At 60.0% G+C, this 18,915-nt stretch overlaps 1 protein-coding gene across 2 annotated transcripts in view; it reads left to right on the top strand.

The window, feature by feature from the left end:
* The window catches only part of UROC1 (urocanate hydratase 1), a 31,309-nt gene that overhangs the window by 6,015 nt on the left and 6,379 nt on the right, over positions 1 to 18,915 (top strand). The window contains exons 2-18 of one of the 2 annotated variants that reach the window (XM_065885244.1): positions 370 to 500; positions 1,176 to 1,269; positions 2,133 to 2,192; positions 2,481 to 2,609; positions 2,717 to 2,778; positions 6,033 to 6,099; positions 6,182 to 6,325; positions 7,263 to 7,442; positions 7,629 to 7,672; positions 9,288 to 9,383; positions 9,711 to 9,890; positions 10,543 to 10,640; positions 10,803 to 10,875; positions 11,859 to 11,980; positions 12,357 to 12,427; positions 15,154 to 15,252; positions 17,179 to 17,278. In XM_065885244.1, the coding sequence (XP_065741316.1) occupies positions 370 to 500; positions 1,176 to 1,269; positions 2,133 to 2,192; positions 2,481 to 2,609; positions 2,717 to 2,778; positions 6,033 to 6,099; positions 6,182 to 6,325; positions 7,263 to 7,442; positions 7,629 to 7,672; positions 9,288 to 9,383; positions 9,711 to 9,890; positions 10,543 to 10,640; positions 10,803 to 10,875; positions 11,859 to 11,980; positions 12,357 to 12,427; positions 15,154 to 15,252; positions 17,179 to 17,278 (1,750 nt within the window). The remainder of the gene's footprint in view (positions 1 to 369; positions 501 to 1,175; positions 1,270 to 2,132; positions 2,193 to 2,480; positions 2,610 to 2,716; positions 2,779 to 6,032; positions 6,100 to 6,181; positions 6,326 to 7,262; positions 7,443 to 7,628; positions 7,673 to 9,287; positions 9,384 to 9,710; positions 9,891 to 10,542; positions 10,641 to 10,802; positions 10,876 to 11,858; positions 11,981 to 12,356; positions 12,428 to 15,153; positions 15,253 to 17,178; positions 17,279 to 18,915) is intronic. The other variant, XM_065885245.1, reaches the window with a different exon arrangement.

The following is an 18,915-nucleotide window of genomic DNA, read 5'->3' as shown; positions in this document are numbered from 1 at the left end:
CCGCACTTGCACAAGGAGCCTCCGGCCCTGGCTTGTCAGCCTGCCCTCCCCCCGAGTCTGCGCGTGCCGCTGTAGCCACGGGCCTCGGGGCAGCCCCTCTCTGGTCCCTGCCTTGGGTCGAGCAGCCTGGTCCCCCGGTGAGCAAGAAGACGGAGGGACTCGAGGGCTGCCGAGGGAAGCAGGAAGGGCAGTCAGGGAAGGCTTCCTGCAGGAGGCATCACGGTAGGCTGGCCCGGGGTGAGAACCAGGCAGTCTCTGGACGGGGCCCTGGGTTTCTGAGTGGAGCAGAGGCAAATCCAGGTGGGGAGATCTTGGCCTGGAGCCCACACCCCCGCCATCCTCACCCCTCTCCCCTTCCCCCACCCCCAGCTGGCGCTGAGGAATGCCCTTCGGTACTTCCCCCCGGACACCCAGGAGCTGCTGGCCCCCGAGTTCGCCCAGGAGCTGCGACTGTATGGGCACATCTACATGTACCGCTTCTGCCCCGACATTGAAATGAAGTGAGTGCTGCGGCCACAGATTCACAGGGGCCCAGAGTGGGAGGCTCCCTGGAGGGACCCTGCTGGCGGTCAGGACACAATGAGGGGGAGGTCCAGGCTGTTCCCACTAGGAGGCCCAGGGATGCGTCTGCCCTAGGCCAGGCTTGGGGCTGCTGCCAGGTCCTGGCGGGAGGATCTGCCTTCCTCACCGTCCCCAGGAGATGCTGCCCCTGCCCGGGCATCGCACTCTGAGCACCATTGTTCTTGGAAATGCCGGAAGCGCAGACTGTCTGGAATGACCCCGCAAAGCGGGAGCCACCTGCCCTCCGCTCCTGTCTGGGGCTGCTGGCCTGGCGCCCCCTGCAGAATGGGTGCCCAGGAGCACCGATGGCCCGAAGGAAAGGACGGATGAATCGAGTCCACCTGCAGGAGAGGCCTCAGCTTTGCTTTGCAGTCCGCTTTATCCCAGTCGGAGCCTGCCCACTGGGGAGGGAGGACGGCCTGGGTGGGAGGGGCCGGGCACAAAGCAGGAGGGCGTTTGGAAACACCTCCTGCTGGGAGTTCCGAGGTGCCTTCTGTGGGATGCCAGGGCTGGCTGTCCACCTCTGCGCCCGGCCCAGGCTGGGCCCAAGCTTTAGCGGGAAGGAAGCCTGTGCCCGCCTGTCGTCAGGCCTGGCAGCTGCGCCCCCTTTGCAGGGCCTACCCAGTGGAGCAGTACCCCTGCCGGACGAGAGTGGCTGCAGCTATCATGCATATGATCATGAACAACCTGGACCCTGCCGTGGCCCAGGTAAAGGCCAGGAAACGGGGGCCAGGGGCCAGCAGTGGAAACGGAATGGGAGAAACGCATGAAACGCTCTCAAGCTTTTTATTTAGAAATAATGATAGATTTGAGGGAAATTGCAAAGACCGTGCAGAGAGGACATCATCCGCTTCTCCAGGGCGCCCCTAGCAGCTGCATCTTCGGTAACTGCGGTGCAGCATCGGCACCACGACACCAGCGTTGGCACAGCAGACACACGTGTAATTTTACATTTTCTGATAGCCACGTGCAGACTGAAAAGAAACAGATCTAACACTGTGGTTTGTCCTAGTACATCCAAAATATTATCATTTAACGTGTGATCATCAGTAGAAATGTTCTTAGTGTTTTTCTCCTACTAAAAATATTATCATTTAACATGTGACCATCAATATAAATATTCTGCGGTGTTTTTTTCCTACTGAGTGTTTGAAACCAGGGGTGTATTTTACCCCCAGAGCTTGTCAGACGGGCTGTGGCTCAAGTGCTCAGTGGCTACACGTGCCCTTCCCGGCGTCCTTGAGCGCCAGTCTGTACCTCTGACACCCGTATTCAAGGAAGGTTAGGCTTCGGGGGTCCCTGAGTATTTTACTTGAGGGTGAAAGGGTCCTAGGATGTGACCACTCCAGGTAGTGGCGGGAGCTTCCTCAGACCCAGCTCTGACGCTCATCCCAGGCTGGACCCTAACCCGGTCACGGGTGGGCCACTGTCCCCGGGCCTTGCCCCTTCTGGCTCCTCCCCTGCCCCCCACTCGTCCTTCGGGGGCCATCGGCCACCTGGCCCCTGAGCCCGGCGCAGGCAGGGGCCTCCCTTCCAGGCCCCCATCTCAGACAGCATCGTGTCCTCCCCAGTTTCCCCAGGAGCTCGTGACCTACGGAGGAAACGGGCAGGTGTTCAGCAACTGGGCTCAGGTACGCTGGACTGTGTGGCCTGGCCCCGCCCTGACCCCAGGCCTTTCTTCCCCCACGTCCTCTGGCCTGGAAGCACCTTACAGACCAGGCTCAGGACTCGGGCTCTGCCTCCCCGATGCCTGAGATCCCAGCCCCGGAGGCTACTTGGGGACGTCGGAGGTCCTGAGGGAGAGCCACTGGAGGGTAGAGGGCTCCGGGCAGGACGGCTAGGGCCTGGGGGGGGGGGGGGGCTTGGGGCTGGTGCAGGGCCCCCGCTCACAGAGCCCCCGTGTTTCGCTCTCCCCGCAGTTTTGGCTGACCATGTCCTACCTGTCCCAGATGACAGAGGAGCAGACGCTGGTCATGTATAGCGGACACCCCCTGGGCCTCTTCCCCAGCAGCCCTGGGGCCCCGAGGCTGGTCATCACCAATGGGATGGTGGGTCCCAGGGCAGCGGGGAGGGCCAGGTGCCCGCACACCCGCCGAGCCATCGTCCCCAAGGGCACGGTGCCGCCCCCAGCCCTCAGCCCAGCCCTCTTGTGCAGGTCATTCCCAACTACTCCTCCAGGATGGAGTACGAGAAGCTCTTTGCCATGGGGGTTACCATGTAAGTACTGTTTCGGCTTATGTTACGGCCTTCGCCAGGCTTTATTATGAAGCAACGCAGCAGCAGTACCTGCAACTTTGCAAAGCCCTCACAGTCGAAGCTCTACAGCACGGTTTCGCATTTATGTGTTTTCTGCTAGTTTTCATAGATATGCCTACAGTTTTCATATAGGTGTGAGCAAGTGAACCTACAGTTTGAATCCTACTTTTGCAACAATTTACTATCGGTTTCAAACGTACAGAAAATTGACAGAATTAATAGGGAGCACCAAGATTCTGTGATTAACATGCTACTAAACTCACGTGAGCTCCTACCTGTCTGTCTACCCATCCCTATATCCACGATCATTTTTTGGATGCGTCTCAAAGTAAGCTGCAAATATTGTTGCCTGGAATTCAGTATTTGTCCATAGTTTTTTTTTTTTTAAATGTTTATTTATTTATTTAGCCGCGTTGGGTCTTAGCTGCAACGTGCGGGATCTTTTGTTGCAGTACGAAGACTTTCTTAGTGGCAGCACGCGGGCTTCTTAGTTGCGGCATGCGTGTGGGATCTAGTTCCCTGACGAGGGATCCAACTGGGACCCCTGCGTTGGGAGCACGGAGTCTTAGCCACTGGACCGCCAGGGAAGTCCCCACAGTTTTCTTGGTCTTGAAGTGAAATTTACATGTAACGAATGCACAAACGCACACGTCACGTACTCCGTTCCGTGAGCTCGGACGGCGCGTCTGTCTGTGCAGCCCCTGAGCGCGCTGTCACATTAACGCTCCAACGGGAGGTGTTCCCTCAGACGTTGTAGAAGGAGCCACAGCGAGAAGGGAACCTCCTCCCGCCCGGACGCCCTCATTCACAGCGTCTCCTGTGTCCTGCCCGACATCCCGTGTGTGCGCGCGGGCGCTCGGCGGGGGTGACTCGACAGCCAGGGACCACGCCCTCCGCACCTGGCCCCTCCTCGGGATTCGGGCTGACTTGCTGGGTTTCACCGGCAGTGCTCAGTTGCGCTGTTATTTATTTAGCTCACTTGCCACCCGGTTTGGGTTGTTCCCAGTGTTCTGGGGATGTAAAGAATGCGACAGGACAGCCCTGATCTGCACGTGTTTGTGGGTCTCTGGGAGCCGTGCGCTGGCATCCTAACCACCCCGCTGGGCCTCAGGCTGAGACCCTATGAATGATTGTAACCATGGTCGCCGCCACTTGTTCTAGGATTTACAGAAGCCTCTGAGCTAGGGGCCCTTATTAACCCATTTTGTGGAGGAAGAAACTGAGGCTCAGAAACCCAATTACCTTTTTCCTTCGTCATAAGTAGTTACTGTTATTATATAATAAGTTGCTGTTACTATTATTTGTTATGAGGCCTGACCTCTTCTGTACCAGTGGGAGCAGAGGGATGGTCGGTGTCCGGTCGGCGTCCTGAGTGTGGCCATGGACCAGCCCCCGTGCTGCTGTCCTGCAGGCTCAGGAGAGAAGTTTAAAGGGGGCAGAGCTGCAGAGTCAGACCCGGTCTGGCTGCCCGTGAGTGCTGACCCCAGGCGCTGTGAGCAGTTGACCAAAGAGAAGATGCACATCACCATAGAGGTGGGAAGGGGTTACCTGGAAAAGGAATCTGAGAACCGCTGACCAGGGCAAAGCCTTTTCACCATCAGGCTGACAAAAGTGGAACTGGCCCCCTCCGTGGTGGGGGGTACGTGGGGGAACAGGCAGCCACCGGCTGGGGTGTCAAGGTCTATACGGCACGGCTGGGGGCGCGGGAGGGCCACATCCAGTGACTGCGGTCAAAGCCGCAGATGGAGACAACTCTGACCCCGTGATTTTACCCCCAAGAGTGAATTGCAGGAGTGGCAGCAGTGGATCAGGTGAGACGAGGGATGGACTCGGAAGGCCTCCGAATCGCTTCCCAGCCCCGCCGCGTGTCCCCGGGCCACCTGGGAACTCGGATCCCATCTGTAAAGGCGCCACGGGTGGCGGCCACCAGGGAGCACGCCCTGCGGCGGGGTCTGATGCTTTCACCCGCCTCCCTGGTAGATGTCTATCATATCAGCACGATTCTCTTACCTCCTGTCGTGTTCACACAAACACGCAAGGCACGGGTCACGACTGCCCATTTTCTGGAGGAGGAAGCAGAGGTTCGACATGGTCCAGTGCTTTGTCCCAGTTATGGGACGGGCTTGGCGTTCAGATCTGTGAGAATTAGGATGCACCCTGATCCAGAGCAGAGAAGGTCCGGAAAGTGGCCAGGGGACAGCAGCCTCGAGGGTCTCCTGACCTCAGTGGTCCTCGGGGAAGAGTAAATCTAAGGCAACAGCAAAATTTCCCATCACATTGCCAGAAACTCAGCTGTTGGACAAGTATCATAGGATGCAAACAGGAGTGCCTGTGCCCTGCTGGTGACAGTCACTCTGGAATGGGATGCTGTCTATTAGTATTTTAAATGTTTGCACTGGTGCCCTGGCACCCCGTTCCTGGATTCTACCCTGGAGGGCACGGCAGGGCCAGGGAGGTCGCTTACTGCGGCCTTGTCCTGTGGCCCAGCCGAGCTCCCCGGCTGACCGACAGGGAGAGGGGACACCCTGTGCCCTCTGACGGGGTTGACTGTGGAGCCGCGAAAGGTCTGCGGGTGCTGACGTGGAAAGGCCCCTACAGGGGCCTGTATTCTGGGGGAATACAGATCCAGAAACAGTGCTTACAGAACAAGGCCATTTATGTAAATAGCAATGATCACCCACACAAAACTAACGCCGTTCGCTGGACTCTGCCCTGCGTGCCGCACACGAGTCCCAGGTGTCCCCTGACGGGTGGCAGAGCTCCCCTCCCCGGCCCCGGTGAAGGTGTCTGGACGTCCCGGGACCAGGATCCCGCACTGTCCGGATTCGGGGTGTTGCCGGGAGGCCGCGGCCTTTTCCGCTCTGTGTTCCCCCGGCCCCGGGTCTCCTCCTGCAGGAGCGGCTCAGCTCCCCCAGGTTTGGCCACCACGGGAAGGCGTGGTGACTCACCCTCACCTGGAGGTGCTGGGTCATGTCAGCTCTTGTCCACGTGGCTAAATGTTCCCCGGTGATTTTACTACAGTTTTTAAGAGAATGAAACCTGTCTGTGAAAGGTCCCAGGGGGACCAGAAATGGGGGAGCGGGGCCTTTTCTGTAGCTTTCTTTCGTCTCTGAAGGAGAAGGTAATGCTGCACTTGGGGTGACGACAGTGCGTTTCTGGCCCTGTGAAGTGGGGCGCCAGGCCCCGGCTCACCCCGCTTCCCCCTCTGTGGGCAGGTACGGCCAGATGACGGCGGGTAGTTACTGCTACATTGGTCCCCAAGGCATCGTCCACGGCACGGTGGTGAGAGACGGGCCACGCCTGCCCACGGGCCTGGGGGTGGACAAGCTGGTGTGGATCGTGAACCCGAGTCCTCGCCCTGCAGCTCACCGTGCTGAATGCCGGGCGGCGGTACCTGGGCGTCCAGGACCTTGCCGGGAAGGTCTTTGTCACCTCTGGGCTCGGCGGGATGAGCGGGGCTCAGGCCAAAGCCGCCGTCATCGTGGGGTGCATCGGCGTGATTGCAGAGGTGAGCTGGCGGGAGCGTCTCCCCGCCCCCCTCCAGAGCCCCCCATCCCCACCTGCCCCCTCTTCTCTCGCCCTCACCCCGCAGGCCTCCCAGCCTGGGTCCCCAGGACAGCGAATGCCCCTGCCTTCCAAGTGCCCGTCACCTGCCAGGGCCAGTGCCTGCCTACACTCGGCCGTGAAGCCGCCACCCTGAGGCCTGGCTTCCCTTGCCCTGGGGCCCTGGAGTGCAGCCTGTGAATAACTGAGCCAGGCTCCCCCATATCAGACAGAGCGGTCGGCCGGTCGGTGGGGGGAGAGCCGGGGAGAGCACAGGAACCTTCCCTCTGGCTCTGAGTTCCTCCGGCAGGAAGAGGGGAAGGGAGCGGAAGAGGAGGGGCGGCCGGGAGGAAAGCATGGGGGCACGCAGCTGTGGGATCACGCACAGGTGTCCTTGTTAGGAGCCCACTTGGCTGAGGTGACAGAAAACCCGACGAGAGCAGCTTACACAAAGAGGGTTTTATTTTTCTCACGTAACCAGCAGGGCTGGCACTGGCTCAGCAGTTCAATGTCAGGTCAACATCTCTAGATTCTCTTGGGCTTCCCTTGTGCACAAGTGGCTGCCCCAGCCCCAGCCATCCCATCTACATCCAAGGCAGGGCAAAGGAGAAGTGCCAGCTATGGCTGACCCTATTTTAGCAGGAAAATGATGCCTTAGAAACTCCTTCTTTACTTCATCAGTCAGTATGGGATCAAACGGACGTTCTGATCCGCAAGGGAGGCTGGAAGCGGTGGGAGGGCGGTCGCGATTAGGTAGGATGTGATTCATGCCCTGGGGCCGAGCGAAATCCAGGTGTGCTGATGCGAGGCAGGAGGGGGAGTCAGTACTGACAGCAGCTCGTAGGGTCTGCCTGGCCCTGTTGGGAAAGGGGGTGATCTACACCCGTGCCTCGTGGTCCCAGGTGGATGGAGCGGCCCTCATGAAACGCCACAAGCAAGGCTGGCTGATGGAAGTGACCGACAGCTTGGACCGCTGCATTGAAAGACTCAGGTACGGTGTCCGGCTCGGGGGGAGACCGGGCCGGGACCTTCTCAATTTCTGCTTCTCGCTGGTCCCTTCCGCGCGCGTGGGGGAAGCCCGTGTGCATCCGTGGTGCCCATACACGTGGTCTAACAGACTTCAGTAGTTTTCTCGGTGACCCCGACGCTCGGCCACAGTTTTGCAAAGAGCATGTCTCACGTTTCTCCCCGTGGCGCCTCAGTGCCCAGCCCAGAACCTGGCCCACAGTAGGTGCTGCTTGGATCTGCTCGACCCCTGGGAGGTGGAGCTTCTCCTCAACAGGACCCCGTCAGGTTCTGCAAGGCCCGTCCTCCTCCCCAAGGGGGCCACGGCTGGTCCTGTGGCGCTGGGCCCCTCCCCGCTGCGTGCCGTCTCCTCAGCTATCTCAGCGGGGACGGGGCAGGGCTGCCCTGGAGGCCGCTGATCAGGTGCCCTTTTTGAAGCATCCTCTCAACGAATTTGCTCTGCAGAACTGAGCCCCATGTGGAGAGTTCGCCTCTGCACAGGGGGCTCCACCTGCTGCAATTAGACTCGCCCAAGGTCTCCAGGGGGCTTATGTAAAAATGTTCAAAGACACACAGAGTGTGAGAAATATTCCCATTACCAAGGCTGGATACTTCTTGGACATAGATCTTTGAAAACTGGCAGAAAACTCTCCATTAATCACAGGAGAAGTTCCAACCTCCTAGTGTGGCATGAAGGGTCTCACCTGATCTGGCTCCGATCCTGTGGGCGCACCTGGAACACACGTGCCCACTCGCACACCCACAACACTTTCAACCACTGGGACATTTCGGTCATCTCTAAATATCCCTCTTCCACATGCCGGCTCCCTCTTGTCACACACAGTTTGGGTCCTTAATTCTGCGGTCACACGCATGAACACACACACAGTCCAAGTCAGCGTAACAAATGCCTTAAGCCGCCGTCTGGTCACATTTCTGCTCCCTGAGCTGCGGAGATGCAGAGATGGGAATGGCGACCCTCCCATGTCTGTGGGGTTTTCATGTATTCAAATCTGTTTCCCCCAAATATACTTTCATTTTTTGTCCTTTTATTTTTCCAAATAATGTTTGTCTATTTACTTATTATTATTTTGGCTGCATCGGGCCTTTGTTACTGTGTGCGGGCTTTCTCTAGTTGCAGCGAGTGGGGGCTACTCTTCGTTGCGGTGCGTGGGCTTCTCATTGCAGTGGCTTTTCTCGTCGCGGAGCATGGGCTCTAGGCGCGCAGGCTCAGTAGTTGTGGCTCGCGGGCTCTAGAGCACAGGCTCCAGTAGTTGTGGCTCACGGGCTCAGTAGTTGTGGCTCACGGGCTCAGTAGTTGTGGCTCACGGGCTCAGTAGTTGTGGCTCGTGGGCTCTAGAGCACAGGCTCAGTAGTTGTGGCTCACGGGCTCAGTAGTTGTGGCTCGCGGGCTCAGTAGTTGTGGCTCGTGGGCTCTAGAGCACAGGCTCAGTAGTTGTGGTGCACGGGCTTAGCGGCTTCGCGGCATGTAGGATCTTCCTGGCCAGGGCTCGAACCCCTGTCACCCACATTGGCAGGCAGATTCTTAACCACCGTGCCACCAGGGAAGTCCCGCAAATAAGGTTTAGAGTCATCTTTAGTGACATCTGCAACTTAAGGATTGCCTTGAGTGAGTTCTGCAAAGATCCCTTTTAGAGTCCTCGCAGCAACAGCCCTAATTCTACTAATCGAATTCTACACTTTGGGGCGGGGAGGGATTGTCACCTTTGCCAGCCAGTCCTCCCGAGGGCATTCAAGTCTGCTGTTCCCCTCAGGCCTGGGTCCTCAAAAGACACACCTCATGGGTCCCTGCATCTCAGGCCTGCGCTCACACGTGGTGCTTTGGGTGCCTCCTGGGCCTTCTGCATCCCCACCAGCTTGGGGCTTGTGTGTTGGGGGTGGGTAGCCGTGGGCAGGTGCGATGGGGCCATCTGTCCTGCCCTTGCCCCTTCCAGGGAAGCGAGGAAGAGGAAGGAGGCCCTCAGCCTTGGTTACCATGGCAACGTGGTGGATCTTTGGTAAGTGGGGGGAGTTGGCAGCCTTGGGGACACCGGGTGAGCCCCCCCCAGCCAAGGTCCTGGGCCAGGTGCTCCCGGGACACAAGGCTTCCAGTGTCAGCTTGAGGCTCTGCTCCCAACCTTCGTGGCCCGGATCCTGGCCGAGCTCATGGCAGCCTTTGCCCAGCCAGGCAGCCCTCCCGCCAGGGATCTTTCCAGAGGGAAAGCAGGATGAGCCTCCATGCCTGGCGACTGGGCGTGTGGGCTGGGAAACGCTGCATGCCCCTCTGGCTGGACCCTGAGCTCGGGCCCCGGCACTGCCTGCCCTGACCACCTGAGTCTCCCCAGGGAGCGCCTGGTCCGTGAACTGGACACGACGGGGGAGCTTTTGGTGGACCTGGGGTCAGACCAGACGTCCTGCCACAACCCGTTCAACGGTGGCTACTACCCCGTGCAGCTGGGCTTCGCAGAGGCCCAGAGCCTCATGGCCTCCGACCCTGCTGCCTTCAAAGCCCTGGTCCAGGAAAGGTGATGCAGGTCCCAGGGCTGCTCGGGGGAGGGATGGGGGCACACATGGCCTGCAGGAACTTTGGACTGGGAGGCTCTGGCCTCTGCCCAGTTCTCCTGGGGCAGCTGTGTGGCCTCGGGCAAGACCCTTAACCTCTCTGGGCCTCTGTCTCTTCCTCTGTCACACGGGGTCATGGGCTCCCTGGCCTGTGGGTATGCTGGGAACAGACTGGGGTGACACTTGCAAAACACTGGGGGCAGCTTCCAGCACGTGTGAGTGCTGGGCAGGCGCTGGGGGAGGGCAGCCTGAGGCGCGTCTGCAGGAGGCAGCTGCTTGTTCAGCACTGAGGCTGGTCCCGGCGCGACCCAACCCATAGGCGCTAGCTTAGGGGCTGCCTGCAGGGTCCTGAAGGTTAGGGGGACCTGAGGAACCGGCAGGGACCGGGGCTTCCAGGAAGGAGGTGCTGGGGGAGGAGCCAGCAAGGGGTGGAGCCAGGAGGGGTGGAGCCAGGAGGGTGGAGCCAGTCAGGGGTGGGGTCAGCAGGGGGTGGAGCCAGGAGGGGTGGGGCCAGCTGGGGGAAGAGTCAGCAGGGAGGTGGGGCTCGTGGGGTTCGGCGGTGCTTACAGCCCTGGCGGGCGGTGCTGAGCTGACCACTGACCGCACCTCTCGCAGCCTGAGGAGGCACGTCTCGGCCATCAACAGGCTGGCCCAGGAGAACTTCTTCTTTTGGGACTATGGCAACGCCTTCCTCCTGGAGGCCCAGAGAGCAGGTGAGAGAGAAGGGAGGGGGGTCCCCTCTCTGCAGGCCTCGTGGGCGGGGCAGTGTGGCCCGCGGGTTGGCTCCACGTGTCCCTTCTGGAAGCTGGCCCTGCCAGGGCCTTGGTCTCGCTGGGCCTCGCTTTCTCCAGGTGATGCTGGGTCTCCGCACACAGGGGCTGACGTGGGGAAGACGGGCGCCAACAGGACGGAGTTCCGCTACCCCTCGTACGTCCAGCACATTATGGGGTGAGTGGTGGGCCCTTCCAGCGTCTGTCGTAGACGTGCAGGTCTGAAGATCTCCTCCTCTCCCCACTGCTCAGGCCACGTGCTGAGGCCTACATTCGGCCACAAGTGGTCATGGCACCGGGTCACGGGCTTTCCACCCCAAAATGCAGGGGGAAAGGAGCTGACAACGAGAGACCCTGTGCAGGGCCTCAGGGAGAGAACAGGATTGGCCACGCCCGAGCTACGAGTGGGCGGCGGAGGGCCTGATCCCTGCAGCCCGTGTGCTTTCCTGGCCACGTGGGCCGGAACAAGCAGGGACCAGGGAGCGGCCGGAGGGAGAGGACAGGGTGGAGTTCGGGCCTGAGCCGCTGGGGTCGGGTGGGGTGGGCAGCAGCCCCGGATCTGCACCGGAGGGGACCCCCGGGGGGCGAGAGAGGCCCGCGTCCTTCTGAGGTTCACTGTGGGAGGGGAGGGGCCAGAGTTGGGCCAGGGCCACTGGGGTGTCCCCAGGGGGCAGTGGGAGGGAGCCCAGGGAGGCCCCTGCATTCCTCTGCCTGGAGTCCCCTCGGAAGGTCAGCCCACTTAAAGCAGATTTGGCTTTAAGTTTACTGTTTGTCCCAATATTTAGTTTCAGTTGCCTGGTTTTCAGGTTGTCTCCAACAGCAATTTAAGGAATTTCTGCTTGTCTGTGTCCCAGCTCCCTGCTCCTGCAGCCAGAGATGGTACAGCTCTGAGAGGGGAGCTGGGGGAAAGGACACCGAGGGGACAGAGGGGGGTGGGGGAAGTTACCGTCCAGTTCGTGGCTTGGGGGCTTCCGGCAGCAATTGTGGACACCGACGCCCACTCACCACACAGGCCCCCACGAACCACCCGCCTGGCGCACAGCCCTCACCTCCTCAGTTCTGGAGCACCTGCGGCCTCGCCGACCATGGACCGTGGTGACCCCAGCCAGGGGGTGCAGCCAGCCTGGAAGCCCCCAGCTGACGAGCCTTTTGCCCTCGCAGGGACATATTCTCCCAGGGATTTGGGCCTTTCCGCTGGGTGTGCACATCCGGGGACCCGCAGGACCTGGTGGTCACGGATCAGCTGGCCACGTCAGTGCTGGAGGAGGCCATTGCTGGTGGAGGTGAGGCTATTGGTTGGAGATGCTGGCGCACGGGTGACCCCCAGAGGCTCCGACAGACACCTGCCTGGCGGTGCTGGGCAGCCTGGACACGAGGTCCCCTGCCTGGCCCCGTGGGCACAGGGCACATCCTCGGCTGGTGCCCGTGGATGGTGTTCTGCCTCCCCGTAGCTGCCCCTGTGTCCATCTGCTCCGCTCCCCCGTGTCCAGGCCCCTCTGCGTCTCCGTGTCACAGCCACTCCAGGCCATCTGTGGGTCCGTCTGTGGACACAGACAGGTGCCTCTGCACTGCAGCCTTGGCGAGGGAGGGTCTGTGCCGCCCCCCACCGTGGGGCAGGGGCTGCCGGTGCCTGTGACACCCTTTCCCCTCTCCCTGCAGTGAATCCGGCTGTGGAGCAGCAGTACGTGGACAACATCCGCTGGATCCGGGAGGCCTCCCAGCACCGGCTGGTGAGGGCTCAGCCTGGCGGGGGCAGGGTGGGCAGCTGGACCGCGCCCGGGGTGAGGTGCTGCTTGCCACCTGGGCCAATTAGGTGATGTCCCCACTGGCCACCTCACCCAGGGGCCGCTGGGCAGAGAAGCCCAGGACCTTTCAGAAGGGGACCTGGGCTCCGGGGCAGCAACCAGGGTCAGGCAGGTCTTTCCTCCCCTCACTCCCCTGCTGGGCCCTGGAGCCAGGTCTCCCGGCTTCTCCGCTGTGTGACCTGGGGTGAGTGGCTTGGCCTCTCTGAGCCTCCCGTCCTATCTGCGCGGTGGAGATGCTGGAGGCGGCGCGTGCCCCCTAGCTGTGGTGTGGGGCTTGGAGCAGGCCCTCTGACGCTCTGCGGGGCCGGGGCTGGGGGGACGGGCGTTTCTGTGACTGAGCGTGACCGCGAGTCGGATGACTCGGACCCGTCAGAAGGGTGTCTCTGAGGAGCTGACTTGTGGGTTCAGGTCTAAGTGGGGTTGGGGGCTGGGTGGGGGGAGTGACAGTGGGGGAAGCAGAGGGGTCAGCCAGTGCACAGGCCTGAGGAGACAGACAACTGGATGCACCAGGGCAAAGTGAGAAATGAGCGTGTGGGTCACAGGCCTTTGACCACAGACCCTGATGGCCGAATGCCGCCACCACGTCTGGACCAGTGGGTCCTTGACCTGGGCTTCAGCCAGGCCTCCCCTGAGCTCTGAGGCCCCTCTCCTGGGCTTCCTGGTCCAGCCCTGTCCACCCAGGCTGCCGCCGCCTCCTGGCCCAGTGGTCACAAATGCGTTTCTCCACAAAACCCTTCATGCCAACTACCTGGAGCCTGAGATGCCCACGGCCGTCGCTGTTGGACTTGAGGGCCTGGGCCTGGGAGGGTGGGGCAAGAGGTGGAGATGGGGGGCCAGTCCAGGGAGGCCCGGAGAGGAGGGGCACGACCACCGAGAAGGGGCCGGCAGGGTTGCGGGGCTGAGGGCGTGTGGGCGGCCAGCTGGACGCCACCCCAAGCCTGCGAGCAAGACCCTCTCTTTGTGTTTGAGTTAAAGTTACTTGGACGTTGAGTCTTTCCCCCTTGTTTCAGGCTGCCCTCCCCCCTCCCTCCCTCCCTCCCTCCCCCCCTCCCTCCCTCCCTCCCTCCCCCCCCACTCCCTCCCTCCCTCCCTCCCTCCCTCCCTCCCTCCCCCCTCCCTCCCTCCCTCCCTCCCTCCCTCCCTCCCTCCCCCCCTCCCTCCCTCCTTCCCCCCCCACTCCCTCCCTCCCTCCCTCGTCTCTCATGAAAGTTGGTGATCACAGAAGGTTGTCCTTTTAACATTTTAATTGTTCCTTTTAACGTACACTCTTGACAAAGCTGGCAGTCCTGGGTCAGTTCCTCCCATTTTCTGTTTCTGGATCCGGGAAATCTGAAAGGCTGCCATGCTGGTTTACGGTACAGTTTTTCCAAAAAGGATTTGAGGCAGCTGGCGCAAATAAACCAAGGCCTTTGGGTGGAAAGCGGGAGGCTGAGGAAGCCACAGGCTGACTGAAAGGCTGGCGTGCGCGGGCCTCCTGTGGACGCCCCCCGCCCCGCCGTGCTTCACCCCATCCCTGGGCGGCTGAGGGAAACACCTGCACCCCCTTTGGAGAGTCCAGGGTTTCTCAGTCTCGGCACTGCTGACATTTGGGGCCAGGTGAATTTTTTTTGATTGTGGTAAATATACATAACATAAAATTTACCATGTGACCCATTTTGAAGGTACAACTCAGGGGCATTAAGCACATACACTGTTGTACAACCATCACCACCGTCATCTCCAGAACTTTCTCATCTTCCCCAGCTGAAGCTCTGTCCCCGTCAGACGCTAGCTCCCTCTCCCCTCCCCTCTCCTTTTGTGTCTGGCTTATTTCAGTGAGCACGACGTCCTCAAGGTTCATCCACGTTGTCACATGTCAGGATTTCCTTCCTTTTTAAGCTGCATGTTCCCTGTGTGTATGGACCACACCTTGTCTACCCATCACCGGCCATGGACACTGGGTTGCTTCCCCCTCTTGGCTACTGTGAATGGTGCTGCTGTGAACATGGGCGCTACTACCTCTTCGAGCGCCTGGGGGCTGGATATTCTTGGTCACGGGGACCATAGTCTAGCAGCGTCCCTACCCGTGCCAGCAGCACCCAAATGTCCACAGTCAACCCAGAGGTCGCCCGGCTGAGAGCCACTGTGCTAACGGTGACTGCTGTGCTGGCAGTAACAACGCCAACATGAGCAACGGTTCCTTTTCAGGAGCCTTTGGTGCCCGCAGTGAGTGCCCCCCAGCTCCAAAGGGGCTGCATCCTGGTGGCGGTGCGCAGGGGCTCAGCCTCCCCGGCCTGTTTCCTCACCTGTGGCGCGGGGCCTGTGATGAGCACAGACTCGCTAAGGAGATTCTGGGTGCCAAGCCGGGGCAAGGCAGACACGTCAGAACCGCCTCGTGGGGTGCTGAGGTTACTCTGGTGGGAAGGGTCGAGCGGGGTGATATCCCCGGAGACAGGCGAGTCAGGGTCCCGGAGGCCCCTGGGGTTAACCCTGTGGGGTTGGGTCAGGAGGGACATCTGGGGGCCCAGACTGCACGTGGACACGCGGGGCAGGACGTGAGTGCTGGACTCTAGAGCCGCCTCTTTCCTCCCTGGAGGTGGCCGTCTGACTGCTGGTGGCCATGTCTCCCGAGCATCCCCCGCGTCAGTCAGCTCTCACCCTTCTCTCCGCAGGTGGTGGGCTCCCAGGCCAGGATCCTGTACTCGGACCAGAAAGGCCGTGTGGCCATCGCCGTGGCCTTCAACCAAGCCATCGCCCGTGGGAAGATCAAGGTGGGCCGTCCTGTGCTTGGGTGGGGCTCCCCTGCCTTCCCACCGGGCCAGCCCAGGCCCGGGAGGGAGGAGGCCCGTCCTCAAACCCAGGCTCTGACGACTCGGTCCCTGCTGTGTGACTTTGGGCAGTCAGGGGCCCTCTCTGAACCTCTTATCAGAAAAGAGGCTCCCGTAACCTCAAAACGTGGCTTTCCCACGCGTGTTTCATGTGGCTTTGTTAAATTGTCCCTTTCAAACCACGACAGCCTTCCCTGCTTTTCCCCATTTCCGTCCTGGTCAGCCCTGCCCACCTCGCTCGGTGCATGCACGCTTCCTGCTATGGTGCTGCAGTGCTGGCAGGGCAGAGACAGCCTGAGTCCTTCCTCCCTCCGCCTTCCCTCCCCCTTCCCTCCTTCCCTCCCCCCCCTTCCCTCCCTCCTTCCCTCCCCTCCCTCCTTCTCTCCCTCCTTCCCTCCCCTCCCTCCTTCCCTCCCTCCCTCCTTCCCTCCCCTCCCTCCTTCCCTCCCCTCCCTCCTTCCCTCCCTCCCTCCTTCCCTCCCTCCCTCCTTCTCTCCCTCCTTCCCTCCCCTCCCTCCTTCCCTCCCCTCCCTCCTTCCCTCCCCTCCCTCCTTCCCTCCCTCCCTCCTTCCCTCCCTCCCTCCTTCCCTCCCCTCCCTCCTTCCCTCCCCTCCCTCCTTCCCTCCCCTCCCTCCTTCTCTCCCTCCTTCCCTCCCCTCCTTCTCTCCCTCCTTCCCTCCCCTCCCTCCTTCCCTCCCCCTTCCCTCCCCTCCCTCCTTCCCTCCCCCTTCCCTCCCCTCCCTCCTTCCCTCCCTCCTCTCCCTCCTTCCCTCCCCTCCCCCTTCCCTCTCTCCCCCCTCCTTCTTCCCTCACTCCCCCTCCCCCTTCCCTCCCCTCCCTCCTTCCCTCCCTCCTTCCCTCCCCCTTCCCTCCCCTCCCTCCTTCCCTCCCCCTTCCCTCCCCTCCCCCTTCCCTCCCTCCCCCTCCTTCCCTCCCTCCCCCTCCCCCTTCCCTCCCCTCCCTCCTTCCCTCCCTCCTTCCCTCCCCTCCCTCCTTCCCTCCCTCCCTCCTTCCCTCCCTCCTTCCCTCCCCTCCCTCCTTCCCTCCCTCCTTCCCTCCCCTTCCCTCCCCTCCCCCATTCCCTCCCTCCCCCTTCCCCCTTCCCTCCCCCTCCCTCCTCCCACCTCCCTCCCTCCTCCCCCGTCTCTCCTTCCCTCCCCCCCCAACTCCTTACTAAGCGTCCCCTGGTGCCAGCCTTGCTGCAACACTGCCGTGCAGAGGACAAGGTAGACAGGGTCCTGCCTGGTGCTGGGGGAGGGACACTTGGACATGCAGGCAAAGGTATCAGTTCAGGGGATCTCAGTGGTACCGAGCTCTGTGAATAAAGTGAATGAGGTGACATGTGGGGCGACGGGTCAGGATGGCCTGCTGCCTTGCAGACGCAGAACGGAGGCCTGAGTATCCAGAAGGTGCCAGAATACTGCACAGGTGGTTCATGGCAGAGGTGAAGAGGGGGAGCATACTTGGCCTGTTCAAGGGCAGGGCAGCTCCTCGGACGCTGAAGCCGTGAAATCCCGGTACCTCTAGTGCCGTCGAAACACCAGGCTGTCCCTTACAGCCCTGTGGCATCGGGGAGGTGTCCTGTCCTCTCCGGGCCTCAGTCTTCCTCTATCAAGTGGGTGTGGTGACAGTGTGGGTGGGGTTGAGGAGACTCGGACCCGCACCTGGAGAGCACACGGGGCTCCAGGCGGCCGGAAAGTGCGTCTCTGAGCAGCCATGGGGGCAACAGAAGCCCTGTGCTTCCTCCCGCCGAAGGTCTGCTTTTCAGGGGAATCCGAAGGGCATCGGGTGTGCCCTGTCCCTTGATCTCTGCCCTGTGCTGGGCAGTGGACACTGGTAGCTGACCTCTTGTGTCCTCCCACACTGCAGGCACCGGTGGTCCTGAGCCGAGACCACCACGACGTAAGCGGCACAGACAGCCCATTTAGGGAGACCTCCAACATTCGTGACGGCTCTGCCTTCTGTGCGGGTGAGGAGCACAACACACTTAAACTTCTTCTCTGTTGGATTTTATTTAACGATCAAGTGATTCATTCAGTCGGTTGTGGTGTCGCAAGAAAGGTGCTCGCCTCTGAGAGGCGTGGCACGGGGTGACCAGCCCAGGACGGAGGGAGGGGTCCTGGGATGCGGGCTCAGTTGTAAACCAGGGCGGGTGCCAGGTGGCCCAGCTAGGTGGATGCCCGAGACCCGGGTGCACCTGGGCCGCGTTCAGGGAAGGGCTGCTGCTGCTGCAGCCACCGTGATTGTCACTGTCGCCCCAGAGCTTTTGCGTTCCGGTCCTGGGGGGCCTTCTGGTTCCCAGCACCTGCAGCTCCTCCCATGATGGACGGGATCCCAAGGGAAGGAGGTGGACGGTCAGGAACACCACCCACATCACTTTGTTCTGAGGGATTTGGTCCACTTCGTCTAAGTTATGGAATTTATGCGAATAGAATCGTATTCCTTCATTATCTTTTTCACGTCTGTGGGGTCCACTGTGTTATTCCTGCTGTTGGTCATTTGTGGCTTCTTTCTTTCTTTTCTTTGGCTGCTGTGGGGCTTGAGGGATCTTAGTTCCCCGACCAGGGATTGAACCCATGCCCCCTGCAGTGGATGCATGGAGCCCCAACCACTGGACCACTAGGGAAGTCCCTGTGTCTTCTTTCTTTTTCCTTTATGAGTCTGGCTAGAAGTTTATCATTTTTATTGAGATTCTCAAGAAGCTTTTAGTTTAAATGATTTTTTAAATTGCTTTTCTGCTTCCAAATTCATTGATTTCTACTCTATCTTTAGTATGACCTTCTTCCTATTTACTTTGGGTTTAATTTGGTTTTCTTTCTCTGGTTTCATGAGGTGGAAGCTGAGGTTACTGATTTTAAACTTTTTTCTTTTCTAATAAAAGTGAATTTGAATTTCCCTCTAAACGCTGCTTTAGCTGCATCCCACAGATTTTTACATAATATATTCTTATTATCATTCAGTTCAAAATATTTTAAATTTCCTTTGAGACATTCTCTTGGACCCATGAGTGATTGAGCAGTATCTTTTTAAATTTTCAAGTTGGGGGAGATTTTTCTGATATCTTTCTGTTACTGACTTTTGATTTAATTCCATTATAGTCTGAGAGCTCACTGTGTATTCATTCTGTTCTTTTAAATTTGTTAAGGGTTGGATTGGTCCATCTTGGGGCACGTGGGAAGAAGGTGTCTTCTGCGGTTACTTGGGGGCTTGTTCTTTAAATGTCAATTAGGTCACGTCAGTTGGTGGTGCTGTTCCTGTTGTCTAGGTCCTTACTGACTTTCTGCTGACTTGTTCCATAAATTACTGACAGACGGGTGATGAAGTTCCCGACTGTGTTTGTGGATTTGTCTGTTCTCTTTTCAGTTCTCATCCACTTTGCCATGTGTTTTCTTTTTTTTTTTTTATTTTGCGGTACGTGGGCCTCTCACTGTTGTGGCCTCTCCCGCTGTGGAGCACAGGCTCCGGACGCTCAGGCTCCGCGGCCATGGCTCACGGGCCCAGCCGCTCCGCGGCATGTGGGATCTTCCCGGACCGGGGCACGAACCCGTGTCCCCTGCGTCGGCAGGCGGACTCTCTCTCAACCACTGCGCCACCAGGGAAGCCCTG

Source organism: Phocoena phocoena, chromosome 10, assembly GCF_963924675.1.
Source record: "Phocoena phocoena chromosome 10, mPhoPho1.1, whole genome shotgun sequence".
NCBI lineage: Eukaryota > Metazoa > Chordata > Mammalia > Artiodactyla > Phocoenidae > Phocoena > Phocoena phocoena.
This window is presented reverse-complemented; position numbering and strand designations above follow the sequence as displayed.